We start from the raw sequence: 22,987 nt of genomic DNA, 5'->3' as shown, positions 1-22,987 counted from the left end.
TATATATTGTCATTTTAAATTAGAAATTAGTTGTTCATTTGAACTTACAGTAGGCATAACTCTGTTAACAACTTCCGGAAGAAACAGGAACAAGAAAAGGATTGTCTCTACGTTTATTTCTATATTTATAATTAACAGACGTCGTTTATATTTATTCTTAGTGTAAATAATAGTGTAAAACCGAGCAGTTAATCAGCTGCTAAAATGAACGGTACAATATCAATGGTAAGAAAGTTATTCATATTCTAAAAAGTGCTTCTGATCTTTTAACACAGATTAGCAATTTCGTTATAGTGTAATGGCGACGTTTGCATTCTTAATTTTTTGTTTAAATGCATTTTTATAGTATTCATTGAAAAATATTCAGTTTTATTTACCGAGAATATTTATTAATTTATTGTTTATTTCTATGTAATATTTTTCTTTTGTAATCTGTATATTCATCACAAATTAGTGTCACAGATTATTGATTTTTGCTTATGATCACGTCAATTTAATATTGTTATGTTAAATATTATTCTTATTATGAATTATATTGAAAAAATGATCCTATTTCAAATTTTTATTGCAAAAATTAATTAAATTAGTTATCAAGCATTAAATTTTATTCTTAATTTTTGTTTTGCTTTTAAGGTTATGTCAATGTCCTATTTGTAATATAATTATAATTATATAAAAAGGTTTATTCCAAGTCATAAATTTTCTTTTCAGATGTCAACACAAAACAATTCAGAATCACCTAGCAAGAAATTCCGAGCAGAAGGTATTTTACTTTTACAAAACAATTATAATTTTTTTTTTTTTCAAATACTGTAGGAAACTACATATTTGTACTTAAAAAAAAAAAAAGAAAAAAAAATACAGATGGATAAAACGGTGAATGCAGAAAGCAGAATGCGAAATAATAATTTATGTTGAAAACGGAATTGCAGAAAAAGAAACATGTTTTCTCAAATTATTAGGGATGTCAAAAGTTAGCTCTATTTTAAAAGCTAACTTATTTGTCGTTATTTGTTGTCGAATGGTTTTCACAATGTAACATATTTTGGTATAGGCTTAGGGTGTTAGGCGAACCGTTGGCCCTAAATAAAACTAATGTATGGTTGTCCTTTTGTTCTGAGATGTTACAGCAGAGAGACAGTACAGATTCTGTGGCCTTCGACTGAGCTGTGATCATGAGCGTGTGCCAAGCAAAGAAAGAGAACGCTACATACGTTGAACAGAAAAAATCAGAGTTTTTTTATTACATAAAAAAAACTCCTACTGACAATAATCGAGTATCAAAAAAAATACTCACAAATTCTAGATAGGTTAGCATTTTAGGTTAGATTTTTAAAGTCTTGCTAATTATGAGTCTCATTAAAATAATTTAAAACAAAAACATTTGAATAAAAAAATGTTCTTTAAATTTTCTTAGAAATTCATTTTTCTCTATTTATTTAAAATTAAAAAAAAAAAAGAGACTTTTAATTAGAAAAGGCAGTGGTGATAATTATTGTACTCATTAATATTTAGATTGGAAACAAAGCAGGTAAGAGATCATAAAAAAGATGAAGGCTATAAAATATATATATTAACAAAACAAAACTGACATCGCCATTGCTAAATAGAGAAAAAAAAAGTATTAGGAATAAATCAAGATTAGGTTGGAGAAGGCAAAGTATTAGGAATTGGCACAGAAAAAATGCACTGAGAGTGTTCTCCTTTGCTTTGTGCTTACAGATTTCGTGTGTCGCCTGTCTCGGATATTTTGTACGCGCAACCTTCAATTCCTCAGCCCTGAACACGATTATATACCTTAATCGAACACAATGAAAAAAATCGTGATGCAAACTCTCTCGAATTTGAAAAAAAAAATCGTAAAGTAAACAAACAGCTAAATTTTCACGCTGCGTTACCAACGTGTTCTGATTTCTGTTTCAGAGACTAGAAGAAACAAATTGGTCTGATTCAAAAGTAATACTTGAAATCCAAATAGGTCGTTTCATGTAGGTAATTGGATGAAAAAAAAATCAAAATGAAATAAAAGATGCGCATGTCTTATACAGATAAAGTCGGATGTATTAATTTAACAACATTTTTAGATAAAATTAATTAAAAAAAAAAAAAGGTTTTGAAAACTATCGATTTCAGCCGTGAACGTTTCTCGAGTTATTTTTGTTTTTTATGGCATGCAAAGAGAATTCTGTTTCTCGATGAAAAAAAGAGATTTTTCCCATAAAAAGAAAAAAAAAAGTGAGGGTGGGGAAAAATAATAGAAGGTGATAAATTGACTGTTTTAATTTCTTTAAACTTACAGTTTCGAGGAACTACCGGCTCTGGATACTGCTAGGAGGCATCGTAATTTTACATCCCCTTTTTATGATTCGTCAAATTTTTAGGGAAATTTTCCTTAATTTTTGTTTTCCCCCGAAAAAAAACAGTATTTAGTGCACATCTTTGTCCGTTTATGATTAAAGTTTATTTATTTTTATTTTTTTTTCTAAAACAAGGGTATTTTGACTCGACCAAATTTTTCTAAATTTTTTTCTTTTTTATCAAAATTTTTACAGATTTTGTTTTGAAAAAAAACTTGAGGTTGATTATGTTTGTCGAGTGAATCATCAACACTACAATCGATTAATGGCTTCAAATAGAAAGTGCTAAAGCATCTTTAACAGTTAGTAAAGAATATTTATTTTTAATAATCTTGTTTTTTAGATTCTTTTTTCTCTTCATTCGAGACGAGTCAATTTTAAAGAAAAAGAAAAATTTGAAAATTATTGTAAAAGTAAGAAATGGTCGACCCTTGGTTTTACCTCCTCCATCACAGAAAAAAAAAACAAATATATATTTTTGTTTTAAATAAAAAATTCGGGTTTCAAAGCCTATTCGTTGTGATGGATGAAGTATCGAAGAATTTTTTTAATTAATGAAAATGCATATTTATACTAATTAGTTATTTCTTCACAGGAAATGCTAGTGACTTCTTGCAAGGACCAATTTATGATCTTAATCAAACAGGTCAGGTTGTCGCTGGTGAGTAATAATAATAATATAATTATTATTTTTTGTATAAATATTATTATATTTTAAAATTTTATTGTGATGAACCTATTATTTCGTGACAATTAAAATGTAACGAAGTCTCTTTCATTAAAGTTCCATTGAATGTAGATTTCTATGATTCACTGGACGTTTTTGCTGATAAGATCTGATTAAAAGTAATTTTAAAATAAAAAAAAATAATCCTGTGATTTTAATAATTTTTGTTTAATAAAATTATAATTCTATTTACAGGTCCTGGAGCAAAGTATCTTACTTTGCCTGGAATCTTGGGTGCTGGACTGCCGAAAATATCGTCAGAGCAACAAGATACCGTGAATAAAGCCAAAAAATATGCCATGGAACAAAGTATAAAAATGGTCCTGATGAAACAAACTTTGGCTCATCAACAACAGGTAAGTTTCACATTTCATGTAATTTATTCAATTCTTTTTTACACTCGTGTGATTTTTCAAATTAGTCATCATTTTTCAAAATTTCATTATTTTCATTTTATTAGATTCATTATTAAAAAAAAATCCTTTTTAAAATTTAATTAATATTTGATATCAATATTTGTTTTAATTGTATCAATTTTTTTTCGTAATTTTTCTTTTTTTCATTAATTCTCTTTTTTGAAATTAAAATATAACAGTAGTTTAGAAATAATGTAAAATTTCAAAAATTACACTTTTAAACAATCATTTAATTATTAAATCAATTTCACTAGTTTATTTAACAAACTTTTGAATATAATATTTTTGACAAAATTAACAAGTTTCGGTAAATTTTTTTTTCAAATTTCTTAACAATGAGAAAATAATTATTATAGAAGCAGCTTTTTTTAAAGTATAGAATTAAAATTTTCAACTTAGTGAAATTGATTATAATTAGCTTTTAATAGATAATTTATGGGGCATTTTTATTTTTATGTAGATTATTTGCATTTTTAAAAAATATTTTCCCCTAGTTACATTAATCATTTCATTTAAATTAATCATCCACTTATGCTGTTTATTAATTTAATGAATGGCTTTTGAAAATGTTTTTCACAACTTTTTCGGTTATGGAAAAAGTGACAAAATAATTAATAAATAAAAAAAGGAATAAATTTTACAAATATAATTGAATGATAAAAATAATTGCTTAAAGTACAGCTTTTATTTTTTGTTTACTAAAATTAGTTTACGTTAACAATTTTTCAATTTCAATTTAAAAATATTAAGTGAAACATTTTTGAAATCCATTCACAATTTTCAATAGTGCTTTACTAACAAAAATATAAATTCAAAACGTGAAACATTTAAAAAAAAAAAAAAAATACGTGTGGTCCTCACAAATTTAGCTCGTCCCGCCGAGTCGTGTTAAATTTGTGTACTAACATTTTTAACCCGCTAACTAGTAGAAAACAACACGAAAAAAATCAAGAACTAACTCTGATCGGTTAATTTTTTCTCCCCGCAGAAGAATAAGTTGGTCCTGCGGCAGCAAGTTTTATTGCTAATGTGCAGGTTAGTGCCTACCAAGTCAAGAACGAAGTTTTTAAATCCGATCGAACCTATATATATATATATTTAAACATTTTCCTAAGTTCCTATATACAAATAACAAAAAAGAAATAATAGAAAAAAAGTAAAATAAAATAAACATAGTCGCACCTTAACCGGGTATAATAGTCGGCGGGAGCAGAGCTGTTACACTGCAACGAGGACAAGTTTTATGCATGATTCTCTGGGCAAATTCCAAAAAATACAAAAAAAAGGTTGTTAATTTCTGAGCTCAAATTCACCATTCGTTTTTTTTTTTTTTCAAAATTCATCTTTTCTCATAATTATTTTCTCATCAACTCGAGAAAAACGTAATTTTTTTATTTTTCTTTCTTAATTTGAATCATATTCTCATTGAAAATTTTGAGATGGTATTTGTTTTTTTCAAATTTTGTTTGATAAAATACCATATGTTAATTTTAGAAAAAGAATTATTTTTTTTTGTATACAATATATGAGAATGGTGTTTGAGTGAGGAAATTAGAATGGTAAAAAAAAAGAACATGAGTACAAGACATAGTGTTTATAAAAGGGGGAGGGATATCAATAGAAGGCCGATGGTCCTTTGTGTTGCAGCAAATGGCTAGTCAACGGAATCAGGTGCAGAGACAGCAGGCTCTCGCCCTCATGTGCAGGTTTGTTTGTTCTTTGCTATAGCCCACCGAGATTTATCCAGAAGTTCCTCGGTAATTCAACTCGGGAACATCATCTGTGGTTCTTTACTATTTTTAAGTTATAGTTTAATTAGATTTACTTTAGTTTTACCTAGGTTTTAAAATCTATTTCATAACATTTTTTTTTTTTTTTAAACTAAAAGTTACATTTCTTTTAATAATTTTTTGTTTCTCGAATTTTAAAAAATTTGTTTTAATTTTTTCTCGCGTAAACTTAAATTTTGCATGTTATTTTTCATTTATTTATTATATTCAGAATTTCTTAGGATTATCAAAAGTAAGGTTTAAAAAAATTCTTTGCCTTTAATGATTTAAATTTCTTCATATTATTAATTATTCCAGTATTTATTATTAATTAGGGAATTTTTTTTGTAAAAGAAAATATATATCAAAATTGAGAATTTAAAATTTTTCTATTTAGGGATATAATATATTTTGAAAAAATTAATTTTTATGCTGTTATTTCAAAAATGTTGAAAGAATTTTCCAAAGAAATTCTGATTTTCTTTTTAACCAGTTCATAATTTCAATAAAGATTAATTTATTTTTTATAATTTCTAATTTTTTTTTTTGGTTAAATCTCATTTAGTTTTACGCGAATTTAAAATAATTATTCTCTCTTAGAACGCTTGGAACTTTCATTAACAAACATGAAATTAATCTATATATAAATATTTTTATTTCGAAATTTAATTTTTCTTGAAACTAAAATAACTTTTTCAAAGTGAAATTCTTGTTGTAAGGGAGAAAAATTCGGTAATCTATTTTAATATAGTTATAAAATAGTAATTAACCTTTCTTGTTATTCATCAAATTTCACAATAAATTATAATATTACATGAATTAGATATTTTTTATTTGAAAAATATAATCTTTAAAAGAAAAGAATTGAAAATTTATAATATTTGGAGAAAATATAATTTTAAATCTTGTATTAAAATTTGCAAAAAATTTTTTTTGTTGTGAGATTTGATGGATGAAAATTAAGTGTATATTATTAATTTTGTTTTTTAAATAAAAACAGGGTATACGTGGGCAGCATAAGTTTTGAATTGAAAGAAGATACAATAAGACAAGCTTTCTTACCTTTTGGTCCAATTAAATCAATTAATATGTCATGGGATCCCGTGACACAAAAACACAAAGGCTTTGCATTTGTTGAGTATGAAATACCTGAAGCGGCACAACTTGCTTTGGAACAGATGAACGGCGTCATGATTGGTGGAAGAAATATCAAGGTAGCAGGACGAACCTATATAACGAATTTCCTGTCCATGCGAAATCCTAGCAAATCCTCGGAGGTCCGCAGTATTTTATTTTGTACCTCAAATTAATTTTATTTTGAAAAATCCTCTATTTTTACTATACAATTTTCATAGTCCTCAAATTTTTTTTTTTTTAAATAATTGAAAAATAATTGTCAATTTTTTCGCAGTTATAACAATTTTCTAGTAAAAAAAAAATCTATTAATGACAAAGGGTTAACAATAAAACGAAGACTGTCTCCGAGGAAAATCCTATTAACTATAATTAAATTAAAAATTTTTTGAATATATTTGTTATAGGCAGTTCCATTCCTCGCTGGTAGCATCTTCTGCTCCTTGAATGTAACCAACATTCCTTTCCTTTTGAAATAATATTTTCATTATTGTAAATATTTGTTTTTTTTCTTAAAATTATTATGTAAATTTTTTAAAGGTCGTTGGAAGACCATCAAATATGCCTCAAGCACAATCGGTGATTGATGAAATTACCGAAGAAAGTAAACACTATAATCGCATTTATATTGCGTCAATTCATCAAGATTTAACCGAGGATGATATTAAATCGGTTTTTGAAGCATTTGGACCAATTACCTATTGTAAATTGGCGCAAGGAAGTTCACCGCATAGACACAAAGGCTATGGTTTCATTGAATATGAAACAATGCAATCTGCATTAGAAGCCATTGCTTCAATGAATTTATTTGATTTGGGTGGACAATATCTTCGAGTTGGACGTGCAATTACACCGCCAAATGCACTAATGGGACCACCAAGTGGTACCAGTACAATGCCAACAGCCGCTGCAGTTGCCGCAGCTGCAGCCACAGCTAAAATTCAAGCGATGGATGCAGTTGCAAGTAATGCTGTTGCATTGGGTCTCACAAAACTTGGAGCAACGACACCTCCACTCTTATCTCAAGGTAAAAAAAAACTAATTTTTAATTTCAAAATATTTACTATTTTTTAATTTTAAAATAGAAAAGTTTTTTTTGAAAAAAAATAATTGCCTTTTTAGCACTTCCAACTATTGCTCGTTCAACAACACCGTCAAGTACAGTAATGGCACCACCATCGGTAGCAACAATTGCACCTATCATTCCACCTCCTGGTATTGCAATTCCACAAACTTTGACGCGACCTCTTGCCATTATTCAACCGATTACTGGTCAACCGGTCGCTATTCCACCTCCGGCTGTTGTAGCGCCAACTGCAGTCGGTGCACAAGTTGTAAGTAAAAATCAAAAATTTACTTATGTATTTTTATTAAAATTCATTTCATTAAATATATTAAATTGTATAAAATTTAGCAAATACCAGTAACCGCTTCATTAACCGCACCAAGTACGGACTTGATGAGACGAGCTCAAGAGCAAGCGGCACATCAAAAACAACAGGAGGAACTACAAAAGAAATTATTAGAAGAAACTGAACCACAGACATTACAACAACAAGAAAATATGTCAATAAAAGGACAAAGTGCAAGACATTTGGTTATGCAAAAATTAATGAGAAAAGTTGAATCTCGAGTTGTTATTTTAAGAAATATGGTTGCACCCGAAGATGTTGATGAGAGTTTACAAGAAGAAATTCAAGATGAATGTTCGAAATTCGGTGTTGTTGAACACGTTATCATTTACAATGAACGACAATCTGAAGACGATGAAGACGCTGAAGTTATAGTCAAAATATTTGTTGCATTTAACCAAATGTGTGGTAAGTCAATAACCATTTACCATTTTAATATTTTACTAAAACAAATTACAATTCTCTTTTTTTTTCTCTTACAGAAGCGGAACGAGCAAGAGATTCGTTAAATGGACGTTATTTCGGTGGAAGAATGGTAAAAGGTGAACTTTACGATCAAGCATTATTTGACAACAATGATTTTTCCGGCTGATTTTTATTTATTTTTTTTTTTATTCATTCGAAGTTGACAGTGATCTAAGAGTTTATCTATTTTCTCCTATGGAAGAATACGTATTATTGTTGAAAAAAAAGAAACAATTTGTGCTAAATTTTTTATGCTGAGTGTATGAATGTTAATTGTATCGAATTTTGAATGCCTTGTATTTTTTTTTTCTTTCTTTTTTGCTAAAGTAGCATAGTTTGAATGTTTTTTTTTTAAGTTTCATTAGAAATTAATTCTAAAATAAATTTGATTTTTTTTTGAGAATATTTATAACGTCAGAAAGATAATTGATATTAATGAAAAAAAAGTGATACGTTTCTGGTAATTTGTGTAAATTTAAAAATGTAAAATGAATGATATTGTATATCATATGCAAATTTTCAACGCATTTTGTGAACTAATGTTAAATGTATTCAGTCATTATTATATTATATACATGTAACTATACATACATTGGTAATTAATGACAGAAATACAAGTTTTTTTTTTGAATTAATGTAAATTTTTTTTATTAATCTATCAACATTTTATATTACAAAATTTTCCTAATCTATTCTTATTATTTATTTTTTTACATGAGGTTGATATTTTACTTCTACATCTTGATACTCTTCGTAAACTGGAAAATTACCGGGATTACTTGCAGGCATTGGTGGATTTATTTTTTCAATTTCTTTCCCTGAATATTTTTCCACAAGTTTCGCTGCATTTTCACGTTTCGTTAATATTAGTTTATAATTTTCTTCAACTTCTTGATTTGTTGGTACTACACGTCGACGATATCGTAACCAAGCCTCCCATTCTGCGGGTATTTCTTGTTCATGATCATCTTTATTAACAGGCTCAAAATGACGTGCTGGTCTTTTAGATGATCCACGTCTTGGAGGAGTTTCAAAATATTTTGTTCCATAAAAATCTTCACCCATTAGCTTTGGTTTTTCAGCTCTTACAAATATTGATGAAATGAAATCTCTCCAAATCATACGAAGTACGTTTTGTTCTCTTCGTGACATTCTTTTTTTTTTTTTATTGATAACTAAAAAAGATCAAATCCTTTCTAAATTCTGTTTAATAATTATTACTTTTATTAAATTAAACAAATATTTAGTAATTAGGTAAATATATTACTTCAGATAAAATTGTAGTTTCTTTATATTAATTTTAAAATATCTCACACATAAAAAATGAAAAACTACGTCGAACTTTAAGAAATTAAAAATTAAACTTATTTCTTTTTCTATATTTAAAAATATTTTTAGATCTTACGAAAATTAATGCAATAATAACAATATATATATCTATTTTGTTTTTGTTCTATAGATTTTTGAATAAATCAATTCAAAGACTTGGTAAATAAACTTAAAAACAAATTTGGATCATTATATTTTATGAAAGTAAATATTATAGTAAAACGTAAATAAAAAAAAAGTATCATTTAATTTAAATACTAAAAAATCGTTATTTACTTACAAATCAATGAGATTTCAGCTGTGAGGACACTCACACAATAATTATATAATTTAAATAAACATTACTGTATGGTAGAATGCAGTAAAAAATCACAGGTAATTTAAGAAATAAATCTTAATAACCTTATCAGAATCAACATTCTAAATAATTTCAAATAGGAGAATTAATTTTTTCAAAACACTTGTTCTTTGTCAGTAAACAAAAATAACAAAAAACAAGTTATATGAGGTTATGTTTCTTCCACTTCCTGTCAATGTGACAATGACAGCAATGACAATGACGTTTACAACCGGTGTGAAGTTGGCAAATATACATTTTTTAAAAATGTTGTTAAATTTTTAAACAATTTTTCGCATTTAAACTAGTATAAACAAGTTAATTAATAATTATTTAATTAAATTTTTGAATTTTGTAATAGAATTTAAATGTTAATATCACTTAATAAATATTTTTTAAAAGTTTTTTAAAATTGAATAATTGATAAAGTATAATTTTTAAAGAAAGACATTATTTTAACACATTTTATCGTCAGATTTTGATGATTTTAATCAATTAACGTCAAATGATGCAACATAATACTAATTCTTCTTCCAGTACCTTCTGGAACATTCACTAATTTTTTTACGTTGTAGTCATCAACAACAATCGAAACAAATCACGATCACGTGATTCGAAAGTCAGCAATTTTGCATATCATTCAAAAATGGTTCCAAACTCTCATTTCCGTATCCAAAGAGCCATTAGTCAAAACAAACATTCTAAATAATTCTAAATCTATTATTAAAATATATATTTCTTCAGATTATGAAAAAATAATACTTCTATTTAGTATATAATTATATTTTTATCATCAAAACAAGTTTAAAAAAATTATTTGAAAATAATTCAAAGCATTTTCATATTTTAAACTGAGACATATAACCGGAAGTGATAGTGGCGCTCTCTCTTTGTCGCGTTTGTAAACATATAAAACACATCTGTCATCTGCAATTGATGCGTCATTGTGGTATTAATTTCTTTCTGCTTGTATATAAAAGGATTGAAATTTCTCGTAACTAATTATATTTGTTCGCAAGATTTTGTACAGTCCAGTTATCATAGAGAATTGAAGAAATACACAATTAATCATAGTGTGAAAGTGGAAATAGTTGACATTCTCTTATTGACATTCTATTTGCGTACGTTTCGAAACAAGCTGTCATCATGGCTGGTACGGTGGTCAATTTTAAAGTTTTCTTGATGAAAGAAAATGCAACTTTAACGAAACCAGAAGTAAGAAGATTTGGCATTGACAGCGATATTGTGACTGATTTTCAATATTTACGTGAAAAATTGCAAACCATTTTTCCCAATATTCGTGGTAAACGATTTACTGTCAGCTGGAAAGGTTAGTAGAACATTATGTATTACACATTTGTTTTTGTTGACATTTCGCCAGATAAATTAAATACATATATATATATATATATATATATATATATATGTTGTGATAGGTCATGTTATCAATATTTTTTTTTCGACTTAAGTAGAGCATTTTCATTTTTTGCTCAAAGAAATTGAAAGAAAAGTTATAAGGAAATGTATCTTTTCGGGAAATGAAATTGAAATAACAAAATAAGGAAAAAAGTTTCATTTTTTACGAATTGTATAAATAAATTAATTTTTACGATAATTTTCCTTGGAATTATCCTCCTTAAAATATAAATTACGATAAATGTACTAATTAGATAACTTTAAAATTAGAGAAAATGAAAATACAGAAAAATAAAAATTTTGGGTAAAACGAAATTGTCAAAAATAAAGTTGAAAGAAACCGACTGCTAGTTTTTAATTTTTTAATTAAAATTTGATGAATTTTTACATCTGATTTGAATTATTTTTCATAAACATTTAATTGACTCGATAATTGAAGTAACAAGTTAGTGAACTCGTTTCGAGAGCTGAACTTTAACATAAAAAGGATTTTAAAATATTCACGTTATTGATATCGACATAATTTGCAATTCTACTTCTTGTCAATATCAACGAATAAATATTAAATTAACAATTTTTTTTTCTTTGCGAATAGAAATATAATTTTCCCTTTGAAAAAAAAGGAAAATACTGAATTATGCAATTGTAATTTTATGTCTACTTTAATTTTAACGCAATATAGATTATTGCTGAAAAACTTTCACCCAATCACTTTAGTCATCATGGCTGCGAATGTTAGGATATTGCGTCATTTTGTAGGACAAGTGATATTCAATATAACACATAATGAGTTAAATAAGCTAGCGGTTGGTGGAGAGATGATAATAAACACTTGACTATAGGAAATTAAAGATAATGAATCACTTCCTAAACATTAAACAAACCTCTTTTCTATAGAATATTTTAATTGTTAATTAAATTATTTTAGTGAAAATTAGTTTAAATTTTTCTATTTTAGTTTTATTTATTTCTTTAAAATTATTCACAAACGTAATTTCTAAATATAGTCAATTTTTTTTTTGTTCTAGCTGAATGACTCACAGAATTTGATAACTTATTCAACTTAAACCTAAATTTAATATTATACTTTTGTAATATTAACAATATTTTCATGATAATTAAATTTCTTTAATTTTTATTTTTTCGAGAATAATAATAATAAAATAATAATCATTTTTTTTTGTAGATTGCGATGGAGATAATATTGTGATCTCAAGTGATGAGGAACTACAAATTGCACTTCTCGAAACTAATGGAGCGCTAGTGCGCAAATTTTATTTGACACTTTATTCTGATTACGAGCAACAAGGAACACAAGCAACAGCCTCTGAGGAAGGCGTTCGTCACGATGGCGTCACATGCGATGGTTGCGAAAAAAGTGTTTACGGCTTTCGCTACAAATGTATTCAATGTCCCGATTATGATCTCTGCAAAGAATGCGAAGCACAAGGTCTTCATCCTGAACATTGTATGCTACGTATGCCTTTACCAATGCCATATTCAAAAAATCGCTACATCAGACATTTTGGACGTCGAATGAATAAAAATCAACACAATAGCACAAATTTCACTGATAATTCAAAAGAATCATTCAAGAATTGTAAATTCGATAATTCACGTTCACGTCATTGTGGTGGTAACAATTTCCCCTGGACAGATTTCTTGGGTTCATTTGTTTACGATGTTAATAATACAGCAAAAGAATGTGAAAAACAATCGCAGGATAAATCTTCTGATCCACAAAAGGAACAACAACAACAACAGTCACAACAATCACAATTTCGCAAAATTTCCGAAACAAATATTGAATTTTTGAAAAATATTGGTGAACAAATTGCTCAGAATATTGGCGAACATATTACACAATTTTTAGATCCACTTGGAATTGACATTAATGTACCACAAACGAAAAATGACAATGTTCAAAATAAAACAGAAGATAAAACAAATTTGCCAAGTACTTCAAATGATGATTCTTCGGCTACAAAGCAAACACAAAATCAGAATGAAAAGCCAAATGAATCAGACAAATCTCCAGTGAAGGATCAAACAAAAGTTAATGATGAATCGAATGTGGATTTGAATAATTCAACATCAGAGAAAAATATGCCTGAACCAGAAGGTTGGACTTTGTTAAATGAAAATGATAGTCCTCCAACAACATCAAATTCATCACCAATTTCTTCTCGTGCACCATCAATTGCTGAAGCTCCTCTTGCAAAACCGGTAAATTATTTTTAATAAATTGTTTCTAAATACGTTTTAATTTAATTCCTAAGAATTCATTTAATCTTCTTTCTAAATTAAATAATTTTCTGACGGTGATTTTTCTTCATTAGTCACAGCCAAGTGCACCGACAGTCACCGAACCATTAGCGGCACCTGAGAAACCACTTTATCCACCATTGCCAAAAGAAGGTAAACTTCCATATCATTCAAATCCAAAAATTCAACGCGCTATTGAAACAATGATGGAAATGGGATTTTCAAATGAAGGAGGATGGTTAACTCATCTTTTGGTTACAAAAGAAGGTGATATTAGTAAAGCTCTGGATATTTTAGCACCTATTCGTCGATAAAAAAAAATATACTTTTTTTCAAATCTAATTATTGTTAAAGCTTATACAGAGAGGGAAATCATTTACAAATTGATTTCGCATTCCATTCAGCAATATTGTTACTATACATTAATATTAAATAAATGTGAATGCATTAAGAAAAAAAATTCGTAAAGTAGAAATTACTTTAGTTGCTCTGCATGTACTAAATGTAAACAAAAATGCATTCTATTCATTCCTGGTGACTGTATTACTTAGTGTCCAACAATAAAAAGTAAAAAAAAAATATTTCTCTCGTTATTTAATTTATAAATATAATTTAAAAAATTAATTCAGAAAAATGATCTTTTAAACTGTTGTTTATTTGTAAAAATGTACACAATAGATATATATAATTCTTTTTTTTCGATTTTCACTATTACAAACTTGCACAATATAATGACAGTTGTTTAGGATTATTATTTGTTAATAACTGTAATTCCCGTTGAGCATTGGGTGTTATATTTCTTATCCATTTTCTGTCTTTATAATATTCTATCATCATTTCAAATTCACCGTCGTCGAAGTTTTCAACTTTAATCGGTATAAATGGATCCAAATGTTCGAAACCTTTTTCTTGCAATAAATATCGTGGAAGATCCGAATCTCTTGTTTCCTGTTATTAAATTAAATTATAAATAACTATTTTTTAATTTCGATTAAAATATAAGTATTTTTTTTTCTATTACCTTGACTGCTAACTTGTCGACACTCACAATTACTACACCATTATTCCAATTGGATTTAGTAATATCGAGAAATGCATGAGTTATAGTAACATCTTGTGTTGATACAAATTTTTTATTTTCATTTCTAACTCTCGTGTGATTTGATATTAAAGCATTGAAACCATCAATTAAAACCATAACTTTACATTTATTATCGGCACACCATTGTTTTAATTCTTCCATCAATATAATTATTATTTCACTTGCAAATTTAATACGACTTATACCAAAATCAATTACTTCCAAAATTGGTGTACCTTTTGGATTACTTTCCCTTGCACTCCAAATATAATCTTTTGATGTTCTTAACTAGAAAAAATATTTTACAATCAATAATAATATTAAATTATTTGATCAATTCAAGTTATTAAATTTATTTTACTTACATCAAGTGTATCTAGTAAATGTTTATTTTGAATTTTAAAATGTCCAAGCCAAGTGGCCGATTCTATTGGCAAATCTGTGAGTCCTTCTCGAATAGTTGATTTTGCATATTCTTTTGGAAACTCATACCATCGTTGAACTGAAATTGTTTCAATTGTTAAATTAAATTTTCTAATCTTAATGATTTTATTTATTTTTATTTTACATACGCCAAGAAACATGAACAATAATATGTCCACTCTTATGACCATAGTGCACCAGGTGCATAAGTGAAATTGATTTTCCTGATCCTAGTTCACCATCTGATTTTTAGTATTAAGGTTTATAATACTAATCTTTATTATTAAGAAGATAAAAAAAAAAATGTCGGATAAAAAGTAAAATTAATTTATAAAAGGATACACATAACAAATTTATTAACTGGTCTCGAATAGTCACATTGATGTAAATATGACATAATTTCCAAAGCTGGCCGTCTAATCATTATGGAACATTCGTTAAAAGTTTTTACATCATCGACAAATGCTTTTGGCATTGCATTATTGAAAAATAATCGTTGTCTCTCATTAGGTGATATTGTGTAAAATCTTTTTAAATGATCTGTAGTATGATTAATTGGATTACATTCGTTTGTACGAAAAAGTTGCAATGGTTCTTCTGGTGGTAATCGTACCGGTTCAGCAACAGTACTCAATTTTCGAACTGCATTTGAGGATATTCTTCTTATCACAGATTCTAAAGCAAAAAATTCTCCTAAGTTTTATAATTCGTTGATTTAAACTTAAATTTTGCCAAAAAAAAAATTTAGTTAAATAGTTGTTATTTCCATATTTTAAGGTGATATTCATCAATTTTTTATCCATGAATTTAAAAAAGTAATTTTAATACTTTTTAGAAAAAAAATTCGATTTCGCTTAAATTTTAATAAAATTATTTAAGAAGCATTTAGGTTAGGTTGATTAATCTACTTGTCATATTGGAAATAAATTGAAAATTGATGATATTATTAACAACTCACCGATACAAAAAGCCATAATGTATTTTTTATTAAAATTCCAATTGTATTGAGCATAAAATTAAAAGTTTTGAGAATTTTTCATTTGCACTGTAACAAATCCATTTCCGTTTTTTTAATTATACTTTTGAGGTTAGGTTTGACTTCGCCGATATTTGTTTTGACTCTCGCTGTGGTGGCAGTTTGTTTATATTTATTTTTAATTTTGTGCTTTAATTTATAGTTCACAATTAAAAATAACAACGTTAATTTAAAAAATGAATATTTTGTTTACTAATTGCAATAAATTTAATTCTCTTTATTACAAAATAGAGAGAGAATGAGAAGAAAATTGTGAATCATTAAAAGTGGGGTTATCAAGGAAGAATATTGTATTTTGTATTCAATTTTGAATATAGTTAATTTTTATACCAAGGCAACAATTAATAGTGATAAAAATGAATTTAGAATTATTGGGTAAGTATTTTTATATTATTAGTAAATAAAGTTCAAATATAATCAGTTTTTTTTTATTTCAGAATCTTTTGGACAAAATTATCCAGAAGTAGGTATAATTTTTTGTGAATTAGATATACAAATAATTATTTTAAACTAATTTATTTTTTCTTTATAAGGAATTTGACGGAACTTTGGATTGTATATCACTTGCCGTAACGTGTACGTTCAATAAAAGAGGAACGCTACTTGCCGTTGGTTGTAATGATGGTCGTATTGTTATTTGGGATTTTTTAACTCGTGGTATTGCAAAAATAATAAGTGCTCATGTTCATCCTGTTTGTTCACTTAGGTGAGGTTTGTTTTATATTTTAAAGTCTGCTATTTAGTATCACATTTTCCCAAATATATAAATCTTAATAATTTTTTAAATTAAAATTATTGTTATTTTTACTGATCTATTTATTTACAGTTGGTCACGAAATGGTCATAAATTGTTGAGTGCATCAACGGACAATAATGTTTGCATTTGGGACGTTTTATCCGGTGAATGTGATCAAAAATATAGATTTCCATCTCCTATATTAAAAGTACAATTTCATCCTAGAAATTTGAATAAATTTTTAGTATGTCCCATGAGACATGCAGCTGTTATGGTAGACGTTGAAGGTTCCCATAGAGTAATTCCTTTAGATGAAGATGTAAGTATTAGACAAAAATTAACTAAAAAGAAAAAAATTAATTTAATTTGTATTTTTTTTTTTTATAGAGTGATTTAAATATCGTGGCATCATTCGATAGACGTGGTGACTATGTTTACAGTGGAAATGCACGTGGACGTGTTTTAATTCTTGATGCTGATACTTTAGTTGTAAAAGCTTCTTATAAAATATCACAAGGAACTGCCAGTAATACGGCTGTGAAAAGTATTGAATTTGCACGAAGGGGATCATGTTTTTTGATAAATACATCGGATCGTGTAATTCGTGTTTACGATAGTACAGAAGTATTGGCTTGTGGAAAAGATGGTGAACCTGAACCGATTCAAAAATTACAAGATCTCGTTAATAAAACAATGTGGAAAAAATGTTGTTTCTCCGGTGATGGTGAATATGTTTGCGCTGGTTCAGCTCGACAACATGCGCTTTATGTTTGGGAAAAAAGTATTGGAAATTTGGTGAAAATTTTACATGGAACTAAAGGCGAACTTTTACTCGATGTTGTGGTAAATTTTATTCTTGTATATTATAAAAAAATTAGAATAATTATTCTGTCTTTTTATTGTTGATTTTTTTTTTCATACTTTAGTGGCATCCAGTGCGTCCAATAATTGCCTCAATTTCATCGGGTGTTGTATCAATTTGGGCACAGAATCAAGTTGAAAATTGGTCGGCTTTTGCACCTGATTTCAAAGAATTAGATGAAAATGTCGAATATGAGGAACGAGAAAGTGAATTTGATTTGAGCGATGAGGATAAATCGGTAGTTCAAGGAGAAGAAGCTCAAGATGAAGAAATTGAAGTTGACGTAGCGGCAATTGATAGAGTTGCGGCTTTTTGTAGTTCGGATGAAGAAACCGAGGATATTGGGTCATTGCAATTTTTGCCAATTTCTCCAGATGTTGAAGAATCCGAAGAGACACCAGCTCCAGCTCATGAACCTCCATCGAAAAAGCATCGCTCTCATGATATTCAATTACAAGGAGCACCAACCGATGGTTCGTAATTATAAATATTATTAATTTATGACTATAATAATATTTATATTAATTTTCTTTTTTAATTCCTTTTTTTTTTTTTTTTAAAGAAATTCATCCTTTGTTAAGTAAAGGAAAAGATAAACCGGCGGCAAAGAAAGGAAGACCAAGATTGGAACATCGAAAAGGAAAATAAATTTTTCTAGAATTAAAAACATTAAATATTTATTGTGAAAATGCAATTTGTAAAATGATCCTTTTACAAATTGTATGGATGTGATTTGTGAGTATCAAATTTTGTCTGTGAATTTTGTGACGAAAATAAAATTTATTCCTTTATATATAAAAAGAAATATCTGCGTTTTTAATGATAATGTGTAAAAACAATATTCGTAAATAGTTTTACATTAATGTAATTAAATTAAATTAATTTCAATTTAAAAAACTAAATTTACCGCGATATGTAAAATTTTTCGAGCGGCTCAACCCTGAGCCACGTGCTAAAAATCATGTGAATGAACCCTAAGTTAGATAACCTTCAAATGTCATTCAGAGTCTGCTTTTACCGGTGTAGAGTACAAATTTACATTTGTCAAACTAGGAAAGTTATTTTCTAACATAAAAAATTGAATAAAATTCAAAAAATATGAATGGAAAGTGGTCAAAAATGGATCCCCTTGATATAGAAGTGCCTGAAATAAAAACTTTATTAGAAAGAGATGGTTATTTAAAGCCATATGAAGCCGACATACGACGAAGGTATATTTTAAAATAAGTTTATAATATTTATATTTATTATTAACAATTTGGAATTTTGCACATCATAGAAATTTTACTTTATTTATTTTATTTTATAATCCAGATATGGTTTATTCAAAGACATCATTGAAAGAATTGAAAGTGGAGAGAGGAGTATAAACAGTTTTTCAAAGGGTTACAACAGTTTTGGAATTCATATTAATGAAGATAATAGTGTAATAGCAAAAGAATGGGCTCCCGGAGCACAGGAACTTTTTTTGACAGGAGATTTTAGTGAGTAATTAATATAAATCACATTGTAAATTAATTAAATTTTTTTGAACAAAATTGTAAAATAAACCGTAAATTGTTTTTGGAAAATTCTCGATAGAAATACCTAAATAAAAACAAAAATTTTAGATGAATGGAACAGAACGAAAACTCCTTTTAGAAAATTAGAATATGGAAAATGGGAATTGAAACTCAATGCAAATCCTGATGGTACTTGTCCTCTTAAACATAATGCTGAAGTGAAACTTATTGTGAAAAATCAAAACGGAGAATTATTGGAGAGATTAAGTCCATGGGCAACATATGTTACACAAAATCGTGCCGAGGGAACAACTTTTAAGCAAAGAATTTGGCATCCCAAACCGGAAAATGTAAGTCATTTAAATTATATAATTGAGAAATTTAATTTCTTTAAAAAAATTCAATTTTTTTTTCAGATCTACAAACCTAAACATCCAAAACCAAAGAAACCAAAAAGTCTCAGAATTTATGAATGTCATGTTGGAATTGCAACTCAAGAATTAAAAATTGGCACTTATCTTGAATTTGCAAAAAATATTATTCCTCGTATTGTAAAACAAGGCTACAATGCTATACAATTAATGGCTATTATGGAACACGCCTATTATGCAAGTTTTGGTTATCAGGTTAGTATTAATTTATAAATTATATTTGCAAAGAAAGGGAGAAAACATTGTTATAATTTTCTCTTTGTTATTAAAAAAAAAAAAAAAAGGTAACGTCATTTTATGCTGTTTCATCGCGTTATGGTACACCAGAAGAATTAAAGGAATTAATTGACGTTGCTCATGAAAATAATTTATATGTTCTATTGGATATGGTTCATTCACATGCATCGAAAAATACTTTAGATGGCTTGAATATGTTTGATGGAACTGACGCATGTTTTTTCCATTCAGGACATCGTGGTGATCATCCCCTATGGGATAGTCGTTTATTTAATTATGCAGATTATGAAGTTTTAAGATTTTTGCTTTCAAATTTACGATGGTATATTGAAGAATATGGTTTCGATGGATATAGGTAAAAAAAAAAAAGTTGATAGTTTTGATTTTTTTAAATTCTATTTTATTTTTTTTCATAAATTTTATTTAAAAATATTTTATTTTTGTAGATTTGATGGTGTCACATCAATGTTGTATCATTCACGAGGTTTTGGACAAGGATTCAGTGGTCATTATGATGAATATTATAATTTAAATGTTGACGTTGAAGGTGTTGTTTATTTAATGGTAGCAAATCATCTTTTACACAGTTTGTATCCAGAAATTGTAACTATCGCCGAAGATGTAAGCGGAATGCCAGGCGTTTGTAGGTATATATTTCGTGAAAAGAATTAAAATTTACTGGGACAATTAACATGCATGATATCTACCTAGAGAAGAATTTAAAAAAAAATATATATATATATAGATTTGGAAAAGAAATACTAATAATGAATTTATAAATACAGTGAAATGAAAGGTGACAAAAATTAATTGTAATTTAATATTTCTTATTACTATGGTTAATAATAATATTAATATTTTTTAATAATTTTTTTTTTTTGAAATTTTAGACCAGTTTCTGAAGGTGGAGTTGGTTTTGATTACCGATTAGGAATGGCAATTCCGGATAAATGGATAAAATTATTGAAAGAAGTTAAGGACGATGATTGGAAAATGGGTGAAATTTGTTGGACATTGAGTAATCGAAGATGGATGGAAAAAACAGTGGCTTATGCTGAATCGCATGATCAGGCACTTGTTGGAGATAAAACTATTGCATTTTGGCTTATGGATAAGGAAATGTACTGGAGTATGAGTACTGTTAGTCCTCCAAATCCAATAATTGATCGTGGAATTGCTCTTCATAATTTAATTACACTTATATCACATGCACTTGGCGGCGAGGCTTATTTGAATTTCATGGGTTGGTTATAAAAATCATTTTTACTATTAAAAATAGTAAATAACTATTTTAAGTTAAGGATTTAAAATAAAATTTTCTTTTTTTTTTTTCTAAAAGGAAATGAATTTGGACATCCAGAATGGTTGGATTTTCCAAGGGCGGGAAATAACGACAGTTTTCATTATGCAAGACGTCAGTGGAATTTGGCTGATGATGAATTGTTGAAGTACAAATTAATGAACAATTGGGACAGAGAAGTCAATAAACTTGAGGAAAAATATGGTTGGCTTCATTCTAATCCGGTAAGAAAAATTTTCTTCTATTTAGTAAAATTAGAAATTTAGTTTATAATAGATGAGTTTTAATTTAATTAAATTCAGAATTTGTAATAAAATTTCTGTTAATATTTCTATTACAAAGGGCTACGTCAGCTGCAAACACGAGGACGATAAAGTCATTGTCTTTGATCGAGCTGGTCTCGTTTTTGCCTTCAATTTCCATCCAACAAAATCATTTACCGATTATTCTGTTGGTGTCGATAATCCAGGAACTTATAAAATAGTTCTAAATAGTGATGATACAAATTTTGGAGGACACAATAGACTTGATATTAGTGTTTCTCATTTTACAAAACCTGAACCATTTTCGGGGAAACAACATCGTATGATGGTTTATATTCCCTGTAGAACTGCAATTGTTTACGCTTTAGATGTTTAATATTGTTTTCTATATTTTATTTAGAATTAACAATTCTTTTTTTAACTTGTTGGTAATTTTTAAAAATTTTGACCAATATTTTTAATAATTGATCTGTAAATTTTGTAGTATAAATAAAAAGAGATACACCAACTTCTTAAACAAATCGTTTTAATATTATAACCATAAATTACAATTTATTTACAAAAATGGGTTTTTTATTTTTTTTTTTTTTATTTATTATCTAAAATTGAGCTATATTTACATCATAATCGTGCATTTTGTCCTCGAGTAACCACCATTTATCCATGAAACCTATATCAATTATTCTTTTATAAAATGTAAGATACTGAGGTTTTAAGTATGAACATTTTGCTTTATACACTGCAGAATTTTCATCATAATTGTCAAGCCATATAAATGATATAATTCCTAAATTTAATTCTCTAATAATTCCCTCATTGTAACATTGTTCCACCCATGTAACATAATTTTCTGATTCGGAATTTCGAAGATGTTGCGCTACTTGTGTTAATTTTGATTCATTATTCAGTAATTGATCACGATACGATGACATATCAGGATTGTGTTGCGAAAGGAAATATAAACTACCTAAAGCTATAAAAAAATTGTTGTTTTATAAATATAATTATTTAAATGCAACTAATAAAATAATTGTTACGTACCGGCAACATAACTGGAACACTTTAAAGGTTTATTTCTGAATTCCTTACCAACATCAATAGCAACATCTCTATAATCTAAGTAGAGACTTTTCCAATATTTTCCTAAAATTAAAGATTTTAAACACTACTCATTTGATTTTAATGATAAAAATATAATTACTTACCCCAACGTTGAATAAATTTTTCTTTTGGTTGCACTGATGGTTGTGTCTGTGTTTGAAGTGTTCTAATTTTTACACAACTATTATTACATTCAGAAAGAACAACTTTCAGAAATGGATTTAAACGAAAGCTCGCTAAAAAACTTCTTTGGAGAGCCATTAAGTTTTATTTATATTTAATAAATAATAGTTGAAAAAGAGAATTTTATTAAATCTAACCTAAAATATTGTTTTTATCGTCTTATGGGACTTGAAGCATGAAGTATAAAAAATTCAAAGATAGGAAA

The 22,987-nt window shown here is 27.4% G+C and overlaps 7 protein-coding genes across 11 annotated transcripts; 4 read left to right on the top strand and 3 right to left on the bottom strand.

Annotated features, from left to right (window-relative positions):
- Positions 1–47: 47 nt before the first annotated feature.
- On the top strand, positions 48–8,614 carry LOC127288131 (poly(U)-binding-splicing factor half pint). 5 transcript variants are annotated; one of them, XM_051315413.1, is made up of 12 exons: positions 48–225; positions 712–763; positions 1,122–1,310; positions 2,553–2,659; positions 2,953–3,018; positions 3,280–3,440; positions 5,148–5,206; positions 6,270–6,483; positions 6,944–7,430; positions 7,526–7,737; positions 7,818–8,223; positions 8,298–8,614. In XM_051315413.1, exons 6-12 carry the CDS (start codon positions 3,384–3,386, stop codon positions 8,405–8,407), a joined length of 1,545 nt encoding a protein of 514 aa, XP_051171370.1. In that variant the 5' UTR covers positions 48–225; positions 712–763; positions 1,122–1,310; positions 2,553–2,659; positions 2,953–3,018; positions 3,280–3,383; the 3' UTR covers positions 8,408–8,614. The 5 variants fall into 5 exon arrangements, with proteins under 5 accessions (XP_051171370.1, XP_051171371.1, XP_051171368.1 ...); XM_051315414.1 differs by lacking the exon at positions 2,553–2,659; XM_051315411.1 differs by lacking the exons at positions 1,122–1,310; positions 2,553–2,659.
- Positions 8,615–8,898: 284 nt separating this feature from the next.
- LOC127288135 (NADH dehydrogenase [ubiquinone] 1 alpha subcomplex assembly factor 2) lies at positions 8,899–10,515 on the bottom strand. The gene is made up of 2 exons (XM_051315418.1): positions 9,890–10,515; positions 8,899–9,455 (listed from the first exon to the last, which is right to left on the bottom strand). The coding sequence occupies exon 2, from the start codon at positions 9,430–9,432 to the stop codon at positions 8,983–8,985; it is 450 nt and encodes a 149-aa protein (XP_051171375.1). The 5' UTR covers positions 9,433–9,455; positions 9,890–10,515; the 3' UTR covers positions 8,899–8,982.
- Positions 10,516–10,846: 331 nt separating this feature from the next.
- On the top strand, positions 10,847–14,208 carry LOC127288146 (sequestosome-1). The gene is made up of 3 exons (XM_051315443.1): positions 10,847–11,276; positions 12,549–13,588; positions 13,702–14,208. Exons 1-3 carry the CDS (start codon positions 11,093–11,095, stop codon positions 13,939–13,941), a joined length of 1,464 nt encoding a protein of 487 aa, XP_051171400.1. The 5' UTR covers positions 10,847–11,092; the 3' UTR covers positions 13,942–14,208.
- Positions 14,209–14,261: 53 nt separating this feature from the next.
- LOC127288148 (28S ribosomal protein S29, mitochondrial) lies at positions 14,262–16,237 on the bottom strand. The gene is made up of 6 exons (XM_051315445.1): positions 16,090–16,237; positions 15,474–15,806; positions 15,281–15,373; positions 15,074–15,210; positions 14,649–14,996; positions 14,262–14,575 (listed from the first exon to the last, which is right to left on the bottom strand). Exons 1-6 carry the CDS (start codon positions 16,103–16,105, stop codon positions 14,339–14,341), a joined length of 1,164 nt encoding a protein of 387 aa, XP_051171402.1. The 5' UTR covers positions 16,106–16,237; the 3' UTR covers positions 14,262–14,338.
- Positions 16,238–16,419: 182 nt separating this feature from the next.
- On the top strand, positions 16,420–18,570 carry LOC127288147 (retinoblastoma-binding protein 5 homolog). The gene is made up of 7 exons (XM_051315444.1): positions 16,420–16,542; positions 16,605–16,630; positions 16,701–16,873; positions 16,994–17,222; positions 17,291–17,746; positions 17,830–18,238; positions 18,328–18,570. Exons 1-7 carry the CDS (start codon positions 16,524–16,526, stop codon positions 18,411–18,413), a joined length of 1,398 nt encoding a protein of 465 aa, XP_051171401.1. The 5' UTR covers positions 16,420–16,523; the 3' UTR covers positions 18,414–18,570.
- Positions 18,571–18,753: 183 nt separating this feature from the next.
- Positions 18,754–22,019, top strand: LOC127288145 (1,4-alpha-glucan-branching enzyme). The gene is made up of 9 exons (XM_051315442.1): positions 18,754–18,976; positions 19,080–19,249; positions 19,376–19,617; positions 19,684–19,893; positions 19,983–20,290; positions 20,382–20,582; positions 20,826–21,178; positions 21,275–21,459; positions 21,578–22,019. The coding sequence occupies exons 1-9, from the start codon at positions 18,864–18,866 to the stop codon at positions 21,872–21,874; spliced, it is 2,079 nt and encodes a 692-aa protein (XP_051171399.1). The 5' UTR covers positions 18,754–18,863; the 3' UTR covers positions 21,875–22,019.
- Positions 22,008–22,977, bottom strand: LOC127288152 (mitochondrial import inner membrane translocase subunit Tim29). The gene is made up of 3 exons (XM_051315448.1): positions 22,704–22,977; positions 22,540–22,641; positions 22,008–22,471 (listed from the first exon to the last, which is right to left on the bottom strand). Exons 1-3 carry the CDS (start codon positions 22,858–22,860, stop codon positions 22,098–22,100), a joined length of 633 nt encoding a protein of 210 aa, XP_051171405.1. The 5' UTR covers positions 22,861–22,977; the 3' UTR covers positions 22,008–22,097.
- Positions 22,978–22,987: the final 10 nt, after the last annotated feature.

Source organism: Leptopilina boulardi, unplaced genomic scaffold, assembly GCF_019393585.1.
Source record: "Leptopilina boulardi isolate dan_hultmark-lab unplaced genomic scaffold, ZJU_Lbou_2.1 LbouV2_38, whole genome shotgun sequence".
NCBI lineage: Eukaryota > Metazoa > Arthropoda > Insecta > Hymenoptera > Figitidae > Leptopilina > Leptopilina boulardi.
This window is presented reverse-complemented; position numbering and strand designations above follow the sequence as displayed.

Coding starts and splice junctions, on each gene's coding strand:
- LOC127288146 (XM_051315443.1), top strand. CDS start 11,093: ATGGCTGGTACGGTGGTCAATTTTAAAGTTTTCTTGATGAAAGAAAAT. Junction 11,277..12,548: donor ATTTACTGTCAGCTGGAAAG/GTTAGTAGAACA, acceptor TTTTTTTTGTAG/ATTGCGATGGAGATAATATT. Junction 13,589..13,701: donor AAGCTCCTCTTGCAAAACCG/GTAAATTATTTT, acceptor TTTCTTCATTAG/TCACAGCCAAGTGCACCGAC.
- LOC127288148 (XM_051315445.1), bottom strand. Junction 15,211..15,280: donor TATTGTTCATGTTTCTTGGC/GTATGTAAAATA, acceptor AAACAATTTCAG/TTCAACGATGGTATGAGTTT. Junction 14,997..15,073: donor ATTTACTAGATACACTTGAT/GTAAGTAAAATA, acceptor TATTTTTTCTAG/TTAAGAACATCAAAAGATTA.
- LOC127288147 (XM_051315444.1), top strand. Junction 17,223..17,290: donor TAATTCCTTTAGATGAAGAT/GTAAGTATTAGA, acceptor TTTTTTTTATAG/AGTGATTTAAATATCGTGGC. Junction 17,747..17,829: donor AACTTTTACTCGATGTTGTG/GTAAATTTTATT, acceptor TTCATACTTTAG/TGGCATCCAGTGCGTCCAAT.
- LOC127288152 (XM_051315448.1), bottom strand. CDS start 22,860: ATGGCTCTCCAAAGAAGTTTTTTAGCGAGCTTTCGTTTAAATCCATTT. Junction 22,642..22,703: donor AAAATTTATTCAACGTTGGG/GTAAGTAATTAT, acceptor CTTTAATTTTAG/GAAAATATTGGAAAAGTCTC. Junction 22,472..22,539: donor GTGTTCCAGTTATGTTGCCG/GTACGTAACAAT, acceptor ATTTTTTTATAG/CTTTAGGTAGTTTATATTTC.
- LOC127288135 (XM_051315418.1), bottom strand. CDS start 9,432: ATGTCACGAAGAGAACAAAACGTACTTCGTATGATTTGGAGAGATTTC.
- LOC127288131 (XM_051315411.1), top strand. CDS start 205: ATGAACGGTACAATATCAATG. Junction 3,441..5,147: donor CTTTGGCTCATCAACAACAG/GTAAGTTTCACA, acceptor TTTGTGTTGCAG/CAAATGGCTAGTCAACGGAA. Junction 7,738..7,817: donor CTGCAGTCGGTGCACAAGTT/GTAAGTAAAAAT, acceptor TATAAAATTTAG/CAAATACCAGTAACCGCTTC.
- LOC127288145 (XM_051315442.1), top strand. CDS start 18,864: ATGAATGGAAAGTGGTCAAAAATGGATCCCCTTGATATAGAAGTGCCT. Junction 18,977..19,079: donor GAAGCCGACATACGACGAAG/GTATATTTTAAA, acceptor TTTATAATCCAG/ATATGGTTTATTCAAAGACA. Junction 21,460..21,577: donor GTTGGCTTCATTCTAATCCG/GTAAGAAAAATT, acceptor TCTATTACAAAG/GGCTACGTCAGCTGCAAACA.